Source organism: Rhinoraja longicauda, chromosome 1 (genome assembly GCF_053455715.1).
Source record: "Rhinoraja longicauda isolate Sanriku21f chromosome 1, sRhiLon1.1, whole genome shotgun sequence".
NCBI lineage: Eukaryota > Metazoa > Chordata > Chondrichthyes > Rajiformes > Arhynchobatidae > Rhinoraja > Rhinoraja longicauda.
Genome location: NC_135953.1, coordinates 120,351,617 through 120,362,049, shown reverse-complemented (window position 1 = coordinate 120,362,049; position 10,433 = coordinate 120,351,617). Strand labels below are relative to the sequence as shown.

The 10,433-nt window shown below is 38.4% G+C and overlaps 1 protein-coding gene across 2 annotated transcripts; it reads left to right on the top strand.

Moving 5' to 3' along the window:
* Positions 1-131: 131 nt before the first annotated feature.
* On the top strand, positions 132-7,392 carry bbs12 (Bardet-Biedl syndrome 12). Of its 2 annotated transcripts, none has more exons than XM_078412089.1 (2): positions 132-298; positions 4,337-7,392. In XM_078412089.1, the coding sequence occupies exons 1-2, from the start codon at positions 290-292 to the stop codon at positions 6,437-6,439; spliced, it is 2,112 nt and encodes a 703-aa protein (XP_078268215.1). In that variant the 5' UTR covers positions 132-289; the 3' UTR covers positions 6,440-7,392. The 2 variants fall into 2 exon arrangements, with proteins under 2 accessions (XP_078268215.1, XP_078268210.1); XM_078412084.1 differs by having other exon boundaries at positions 132-313.
* The last annotated feature ends 3,041 nt before the right edge of the window (positions 7,393-10,433 follow it).

Here is a 10,433-nt window from a genome sequence, read left to right as displayed (position 1 = left end):
CCTCCGCCAGCCAACCGCCCGCGCGAGGACCCGGACCCCGTCAATGACGTCGCGCCGCGCGCGCCCCGTCTCGCAGCAACCCGCGCAAACTGCCGCCAACCGCCGCACAAAAACACGCTGCAGACCAACCTCGCCAAAATGTCAGGTTGCTACTTCGATCATTAATGGTCTATTATACATTGGCTGTGTATAATAAAAGCTTATTCGCCGTCATTTCCGTCTTTTAAAGCGGCGGTTCTCCCCAAACAGGGCGCTTGCTGGCGGCTCAGGGCTGAAGGCATCGCGGCTGATGGAGCAGGTAATGGACACAAAGGTAAACAGATGGTGCCTGTGGTCCGTGCAACCTGCCGGAGCAGAGCGCCGATCCACCCCACAATACAGATTGCTTGTTGTAGTAGATCAGCGAGAGTGTATCAGACGCAGCATTTGCAATCAGCAGGGAGGGGGGTCCACATGTGTAGGAAGGATCCGGGTTTAATTGCTCCCCCAAATTCCCGTTGGGGGAAAACAGAACTTGTCGCCTGTCCATTCTCTCCAGAGATGCTGCCTGGACCGCTGAGATACTCCGGCACTTTGTGTTCTACGCCGGATCCAGTGTCTGCAGTTTCTTGTATCTCCATTCAACTTAAATCTTATGGCTGTCAAATGCTTTACTCCATGTTTGTCACTCAGACGTGGAAGACCCAATCTTCTGCGCTAAAAGCCCCGCCCAATTTCCTTAAAAGAGTCATCTATTCACGGATGAGACCACTTGATCAGAGCCAGAAGTGGACACAATCGTGGATTAATCAAAAGAGTTGTACAGCACGGATTAATCAAAAGAGTTGTGGGGCATGGGCGCCTCCTCGTCTACAGTAATCCCATTTGCCAGCAACCCTCTTTTCCTATCCAAATGTTATTTAAACGCTGTAATTGTAAGTGCCTCTACCATCGTCCCAGGGAATTCTTCCATGTAAGCGAGGAGATACTTGGTCCTCGGATCTCCATTAAACTTCTCCCTTCTCACCTTAATTCTTCGCTCTCTATTTTAAGAGTCCTCCACCCTCGGAAAAAAACTCCTCATAATTTTATAAACCTCTAAGATCAGCCCTCAGCTTCCCCTGACTCTAATACATTCATTCAAGTGATCTCATCCGTGATGAGAACAAGCCCAACATATCTAATTTATCTTTATGTAAAACCCTCTGTTTCAGGCAACAACCTGGTGAATCATTGATGCACTCTTTCTAATTGAGACATACATTGATATAGTATACAAGTGTCGCCAGGTTTTAATGCCATTTTCAAGTCCTTACAGCATTTTGACAGTCTTTTCACTGTCACATTGAATGAGTGAAGTGAGAGAAAATGTTTTTTGTCACACATTTTAAGACCATTCATTCGATTGTCTCTTTTCCTCCCATGTAGGAAGTCATATTTCCATTTGTTCCGTATTGCCCTAGCCCTGAATTCATTTACCTCCAGATTCTATCTAACCTCCTGACTTATTCACTCTTAAGTCTCATAAAACAATTATTTTGGGGTTTATTTTGATCATTTCGCTTTCCTCCTAATCCCTTGCAGATATTGTTACAACTTTGCTTTCCTTGAGTATTGTGTCCCTCTCCTCCCACTACTTCAAATTGATAACCATCTTGGCAAAATCCCATTCTTCTCTTTATCCTTACAAACCACCACTCTATTCTCTCTCACATTATTGAAAATATTATCTTTCAAATATGTTGCATGATTCTGTGTAATATGTTGATCAAGTATTCATCACTGCAACAAAACAAATCAGCCAAGGTTAATATTTATTTTTGAAACTTAGCGGTTTCAAAACCTCTTCATAATCCAGCTGGGTTTTATATCTTCTCCCTGATTGAAGCCAGAGAGTTGCCAGCATTGTTGCCCCTGGAGTCACCAGGAATCTGTCCTTTGCCCTCCCTGACTATCCTTTGGTAACATCATCAGAAAGCAGAAGAAGTTCCATATTTGCACTGCTTTGATTTGGTTCTATTCCACCAATAACCCCTTGACTTTCCAACATAAACCATTTCTCATGCATCTTGTTTGACATACAATACCAGATAAGCAAATATTGTCTCAAATTCAAGGTTGACTACTCACTAGCTTTGAGCACAGCCATAAATGCTGGTCTCTTGCCACCACTTTCGATCTCTGGCCTTTGAAATGAACAAGACCATCTGCAAGTAAAAACAAAAAAACTCCAGATGCTGGTTTATATATGCAAGTGCTGGAGTAACAAAGCAGGTCAGGCACCATCTCTGGAGAACGTGCATAGATGACGTTTCGTGTCGAGACCCTTCTTCAGACTGATTGTAGAGGGGGGGGGGAGAAGAAAAGGCCAGGACAAAGCATGGCAGGACGGAGGGGGGAGGGGGCAGATGGTTGGAATAAAGGCCCAGGATAAGTACAGTAGGTGTGAGCCAGGTTTGAAGAGTTGCATATTATGACCTTGGTGTCCTGATTTTAAAAAGTGCTTCAAGCTATATATCACAAATGCTCCCCATTTCTGTCATGTCATCTGATTTTAACTATCTTTATCTAAATTTTTTATCCTCGCATTTGTTAGCTCTCTTCATAATTATTCGAAAACTCTCCTGATTGGCTTTTCATCTACCACTTTACTTTTTACTTGCTAGTAATCTGTCGATGCATTATTTTTAAAATATCCGTATCATTGTTTTAGATTCCTCTAGTGCTCTTTCTTTTCTAATCTCCACCTCTCTTATTAACCTTTGATATACTTGTCTCTAGATCTGCAATCTTGCATTTTCTCAAATGTAATCTCTCTATTTATGGAGCTAATGCTTTCGGCTGCCTTTATGGAAAGCTTTGCAATTCCCTCTCTACTTGGACAAAACAATAAGGTTAATTGGTCATTTGTTGTGATATCGTGTGGTTTTATTGAAATTATTCCTGTTAAGTGCCCTGGGATGTTTGGCTGTTTTACCATACAAATAACAGGATCTAAGTGCAAGGTATTCTCTTTAGTCAGATTCTTTTTTTTATTATGTCTTTAATGAACTGGATAAATAAGGAGTTACTTATTCAATGTAAAAAAAATCCAAATGCCCAACATTTGCTGGTTTTGTTGCGATGATTGATATCCTCAATTTCAGTCGTCATGATGAATCCAGTTGGATGCATTATCCTTTTCACAATTGAGTAGTCTATAGATAATTCATAGTAATGTGAATCATTTTATCCTTTATCTCAATTTATATGGATTCTATTTCTATTATCACATTTGTTGCAGTCCATTGCAATCCATTTTTTCATCTCCAGTAGAATAATCCAGACTGAAGATAGACACAAAAAGCTGGAGTAACTCAGCGGGACAGGCAGCATCTCTGGAGAGAAGGAATGTGTGACGTTTCGGGTCGAGACCCTTCTTCAGACCATTTGCTACTTTTTATAAACACGTTGTTACATGTAATTTTCACATTATTAGCATCATATGCTTTCTATAGTCAGATTTCATTTATCTACTTTGCACTGGTTGCACACTGCAGAATATCACCTCTGTTTTTCTCACTTTATTTTGGATATTATGACCATATGGTTTAAGTAATTAATATTTTTTATCATTTCAAAGCTACAGTATTGGCACAAAGTCTTATGATGAGTAAATAAGTAGATTTATAAGAGAAAAGAGAGAAAGAATGCTTCTGGGGTTTAATATCAGAATTTAGGACTTTGATAGCTGAAGATATGGAGACGTGGAATGATTGAATTCAGGGATTCCACAATTAAGCATAAGGAAAGTTTTAGGACTGTAGATGGGGCATTTCATGAAAATAAAATTAAAGGGAGGTGAAGATTTTATGACAATGGGTGAGCATGACCAAATTAAAATGTGAAAACCAGAGTTCTAGATGACAAGGTTATAACTTAGAATGAGGACATTTGGGCAGGAGTGTATTAGATAGTCAAGTATAATGGTGGGCACAATGTCGATGAGGACTTGGATAACAGAGGAGCAGTGGCAGGTGGTGGTTGAAATAAATGGTCTTTTAGTAGGTAAATTATACAGTATTAAAGTTTATTAGCTTTAAGTAATTTTTCACAGACATGCTGAGTGCAAAATAGTTTATCTTGGAATGCGTCGGGGATGTTGGTGGAATAGAACCAAGTTCAGTATAAACCTTGCAAACATGGAACCTCTTATACTTTCTGATGGTATTACCCAACAGAGCACTGAGTGGAGAAAAGTCAAAGAGGGCCGAGCACAGAAGCACAGAATTACAGCAAAGATTAGCATTTTAAAGATTATTATTGAATTTACAACATGATTTCAATACTGCTAAGTATTTTTGACTTTCTCTTTTAGCAGCCTTTTGGAATGCAATGCAGGTTCCTAAACAGGAAATCACACTTGGGGTTGGAGCAGATCTCTGCGCTGGCGGCATCTGGCAGAACATTGCTTGGCTTTAAAAAATGCTACAAATTCATTGTGGATGACACCACTGGCGAAACAGCTGTGATTTGTTCTGCATTCAGACTTCTGGAGAATCTACAGCTGGATTGTCCAGTTGGGCAGTTGTTGAATGAAGCCGTACAGGCACATCATAAGCAATACAAATCGGGTACAACCACCCTTCTCTTTCTTGCTGGATCTTGGAGTAAAGCTGCTCTAAATTGTTTAAAGCAAGACATTCCCATTCCATTCATAGTATCTGTGATGTATGAAGCACTGGAACATTGTTTTGAGGTACTAAAGTCACATCAGATATCCATTGATAGCATTTTAAAAAGGTCATGCTGTAAACAGAATCCAGAAACAAGTAAATCATGTACCTTGAATAGCTCTATTGTGCCTCCAAATGAAGTAGTAACGGTATCAACTCAGTCAACAACATCAATTCAAGGCAGTTCCACAGAAAACAATGAAAGAGCCTCTACGGGGTGTTTTTCTAGTCATATTATTGCCAGTGCCTCATCAAGCCGAGGTAGAGAAACCTCAATGCACAAACAATCAAAATCAAAGGTAAAGATGAGCCGGCACTTCACTACTCCTGAAAGCCAGAAACAAGAGGAAACCATACTGGATTCATCAAGTAATTGCCAAAATGATTCATTTGTATCTACAACTGACTATGAAATTTTTACAGCATTGGCTTTATCCTTGAGCCATGGAAATAAGCAGATGATGCAATTGGCAATAGAAACCTATAAAATTCAGACTCGACATTTTGGAGCAGAAAATGTTTTTTGCAGAGGTCTCCCTGAATTGGATGTTGGGAAGTTAGTTATATATTTCTTTCCTGGACTGAGTGAGTTCTATTCCTGTGTTAGTCCAGGTTTCATTGCATTAGTCTCGGGAGAGCAATCCATAATTGTCAAATATCTGGCAAATTTGCCCTTGCATACTATAGTCATAAATGGAGATTTGACTGATAAGTACCATCATCCTGGCTTCAATAAAATTTCAAATGTTACTGTGGTTACACAAGCAGTTAAGGATGTTTCTAAAAGTTTGGAAGAAGAATGGTTAGATACAGCAGTGGATATACTTCATAAATTTAACGTTAATTTGATTTTAGTAAAGGGAATAACATCTCCATGTTTAATGGATAAGTGTATGAAAGAAAATATTTTGATAATTCAAGAAGTGAAAGACTCTGTGATTCATAACTTTGCGGAGGCTATGGGAGCTATCACTGTAAGTTACGTTACACAAGTAAATGAAAATTGTGTGGGAACAGGAGCACATTTGTGTTTCTGGAAAACTAATAATGCACCAAACCTGGAAGATAGAGTTGCTGTGCAGATAAATACATTTAAGACCTCAGCAATTACAATAGTACTTTGTAGTCCTTTAAGTTGTAAGCTGCAGACAATGGAAGACCAATTCTGGAATTGTGTATATCGTTTAAACAATGCCCTTCGTGAGAGACAAATCTTCCCCGGTGCAGGGACCACTGAGCTTTTATGCCTCCATCATCTAAAGCAGCTAATATTAGAAGCAAAGATTTTAAAACCAGGAATTGATGCACATTGTTCTTCATGCTTTGTAGACACAACAATACTGTATAGATCACAAGTCTTACAGTCTTTGGCCGATGGCCTAACTGAATATCTTGTGGCTGCCTTGTTTAATACAGGCATGTATATAACACCATTGGATGCTTTGACAGAAGTGCAGAAGTGCCTTTGCAACAATGTTCGGTTATTTCCTATCATTTCAGAGGTTCCAGGGATGGACATGAATCTTGTTATGCCTGGTACATCTGATTTTACTGAACTAAATGAAGATTGCTTGGAGTACAATGTCCATGATAATGTCACTATCAAGCTTGAAGCCTGGCGAAGGGCTTTGAATTTAGTGCTACTGGTACTGCAAGCAGATGCTGAAATCATCACAGGTAGCCAAGCTAAAACTTCCACAGCTGATAGAAAAGTCAATTTCCTTAACTCATTTATATCCATTTGAGCAGATCGTTTTGTGAATGCAGTTTAATTTGGATCTTGATGACTGGAAAAAAAAAGGCTATCCACAGGTTGACTACTATTGATGTTACATTTTGCAGGAAATTTTGCATCAAACTAATAGCATTCATCCATTTAAGTGCAAGCAATACTTTGCAAGAGTATCTAAATGTAGACGTCCTGGACTTGCTGATAGGTTACTCCCAGTGAATCTGTCACTGTGCTGCCTTAGATTAATGTTTTCAATGATTAAACATTCCCCTCAACTCCCTCAAGGTTCTAGCACATCTAAACACTAAGGGAAATTTATAGTTGCTAATTAGCCTACAAACCAATTCATCTTGGCCAATTGGTAGGAAACCAGAACATCCAGAGGAAACCCATGTTGTCAAGAGAGAACATACTAACTCCACAAAGAAGACTAGTTCAGGATTCAATCCACGTCGCTGGAGCTATGAGGCTATACCAAAAGTGCTGTCCTTCTTCAGACCTACTTAAGTCTCTCGGGATCGTGACAATGCACAGGACATTGTCCATTGAGTGTACAAGACTTTTGTCCAGGAAGTAGATCTTTCTGTATGTACTTAGGGTAAGTATGGATTAATTGGGTATTTGAATAGTGAGTGCAGCTATGAGCGTTGCTTGGCAAAATCTAAATCTTTCATCTTGTTCCAAAATGGAGTTTTGGAACTTCCCAACTCACTGCATCTGGTTTTTTTTGTAGTATCTTTGACCTTTGCATTTGATTCTACAGTATACTGATTATTAGAATAAATAAAAATATTGTTAGCATTCCCTTTATAAAATACACTAAGCCGTGTAGTATTATTCTGTGACTCTAGCATAAGATGGATGTTCCTTTTATAGTTTAACATGGTTGCATTATTGAGTGATGTTCTCCATTAGAACTTAGGATCTGTGAAGTTCAATGAATGTATATACATATCATTCTTTAAATAAAAAGACCTCAAATATTAGCCAACTTACTTTAATTGACAGATTTATTTTCCTGTATTGACAACAAATTAATAATATTTTATTCCTGTGTTTTAAAATAGCATGTTTGTTGCTTTGGTTGGATCAGCTGATTAGTGTGAACACCTATATTTCTTCAAATGTGGACGACTTGATATCCAAAATGATATTGTTTTTATCATTTTGTGCATCAGCGAGTGACATAATTAATATCAAATGGTCATGGTCAAATAAATAGTATTTGCTTACAGGGAGTAGAATACATTGAAATTTCTCATGTTCAAATCCTTCCAGAGATTCATTTCTGACCACTCATGTTGGAACTTAGTAAGTACAAGAGATGCTTACGTTAAAATGTCCAGAATGGAAATTATGTATTTTAAGCATAGGCAGAACACACACATCCTGTTGGAACACAGAATGATAAAAATTATTGGATTTTCTGTTGTGTGTTGTGCGTCTCCAACTGCATTTCGCCTTCAATCCTTGTTGGATGATTTAAAAATAGTCTACTTCCTGGATACTTAATGATTATCAGTTTCTGGTAATAAAATTACCACTTGAATTAGTGAATGCCTAGTATCACATGCTCAGAGAATTGCTACAGCAAATCTTAATAAATTTATAATATTTCTTTGGTTTAAAAAAATTGTTTCATTTTGTTTATGTCCAGCATTTAAATTCTCTGCCTATTGTAGTTCTTTTAACTAAGAAAAATAATCTGTTTTAGAAGTTAAAGGGTACAAATATCTCATTATTCAGCCACAACTATATTTCCTCTCTTTCTCTCTTGCTTCTCTCTCCTCAGTCTCTCTTCACACATTGTTATTGTTTATTTAAATATAGAGCTGTTAGTTATTGATATTGCTCATAAAATTACAATGATAATAATGTGGTATTTGTAGAAAAGTCTTCACAGGTAGACAGGTGAACTTTTCAGTTACAACAAGGTGTTCATTTGCCAATTTGGTCATAGAGGGAAGTTTACATTTGTGCTTGATCCTCCAACACTCCATTGAAAGAGGTACAGACTGTTCCAACTATAACTATTTTCTATAAATCCATAACGACTAGAGTGTTCTCATCTTCTGCCTTTGGAGATTTTCCTTCCTCTTTTCACATACTAATTTACTTTGGCTCTTAGACCAACTTTCCCAACAAGGCTTGCCCAGTTACGTTGAGGAGATTCTTTGTCTGCTACCCACATCATATAAAAAAGTATTTTCATTCACTATTGATATTCCGAGAATTTGGCGAAGTGCCCCTCACATGGATGTGAACTTTCTGTGTTAACTATTAAGTACGAGGCTAGACACTGGCTGTGTGGAACCTTTTCACAGCAGTACCATACATATAAATAACCATTGCATAACAAAAGTCATTCAATCTGTGTAGTAGGAGAATATCATGCCTACCTGAAAAATTATTTAAAAAATATAATGTTAACATTAATAACACTGAAACTAATAGATATTTAAAAATTAAAAACTGAAATAAATAATTCAAGTATACCACGGCCTTACTTTGTACTTCATCCTGAATAGGAGTTTTTAAAGGGAAAGAGTAGAATAAATTGCATTGCTACTTTTCCAAACTTTCCATTCTTAGGCATTTAGTTCAGCCCAATCATATTTTCCACTGCTAACTTTAAAGTTATTTTTGATGTTGACATGATTTAGCATGTTTACACGTCTGGCCTTGGGGTTAACCAAAACTCTATTGCCATATGTCCAGAACCAGGGGCCACAGTCTTAGAATAAAGGGGAGGCCATTTAAAACTGAGGTGAGAAAAAACCTTTTTCACGCAGGGAGTTGTGAATTTGTGGAATTCTCTGCCACAGAGGGCAGTGGAAGCCAAATCACTGGATGGATTTAAGAGAGAGTTAGATAGAGCTATATGGGACTAATGGAATCAGGGGATATGGGGAGAAGGCAGGCACGGGGTATTGATTGCGGACGATCAGCCATGATCACAATGAATGGCGGTGCTGGCTCGAAGGGCCGAATGGCCTCCTGCACCTATTTTCTATGTTTCTGTGCCACACTTATCTTTCCCTAGACCAGGGCTTATCCTTGACAAATAAAGAAAATAGCACAGAAAAACATGTTGAGAATAGTAAATGAGATCGGGGAGAAAATTGGTGCGACCTCTATTACAATCTTTCATATATCCCAGGATAATTATCAGTGGATTATATCTGACATGTGGGAATCATTTGAAAGCCAGCTGGTCATAATTTAGTTTCCTACGAGTTCCCTTGAGGAAGAAAGAGAAGGATGGGAAGGTTTGGGAACCTTGGATGACAAGAGGTATTGTAAATTTAGTCAAAAAGAGAAAGGAAGCATTTGTGAGGTTTAGAAAGTTGAAATCAGTAGGTCCCTTGAGGAATATAAATTAAGCAGAAGAGAACTTAAACGGAGTCAGGAGGGTTAAAGGGGGCTGTGAAAGGTATTTAGTGTGTAGGAAGGAGAATCCCAAGGCATTTCATGCATTCTTTAAAAACAAAAGTAACCAGTGAGAGGGTAGGATAACTCAGACAAAGGAGGGAAATAATTCCTGGAGCTAGAGTTACTGAGCAGAGAAGAAACAAAAACTAAGCAAATGCCATTGTCATAGCAGCCAGCAGAAATCTACAATGCCATTCAACATTTGACACACAATAACCAGATGCAGTCACATAGGGATGTATTTATTAAGATAAGGAATGGGTACTGGAAAGGTACAACACAGTGAACCTTGGGGAAGAGCAATGGAAATGGAACAGGATTATCTTCAACTAAGGCTATGGGAATTTCAATCCTTAACAAAGTACATCTGGTCATTGATTTCAGGATCCTACTATGAAAAAAAGATGTTACCAGAGGACAACTTGCAATTGGTTTGAAGGATTGTTGTGCTGCATTTCCTAAATGTAACTAAGTATCAGGGAAAGCCATCCAACTGCTTAAATAGCAGCATAAATTTAAATGGCAAACTGGGAGATGAGAATCTGAGAAAGGAAATGGGCATAGTTTAGTGATGA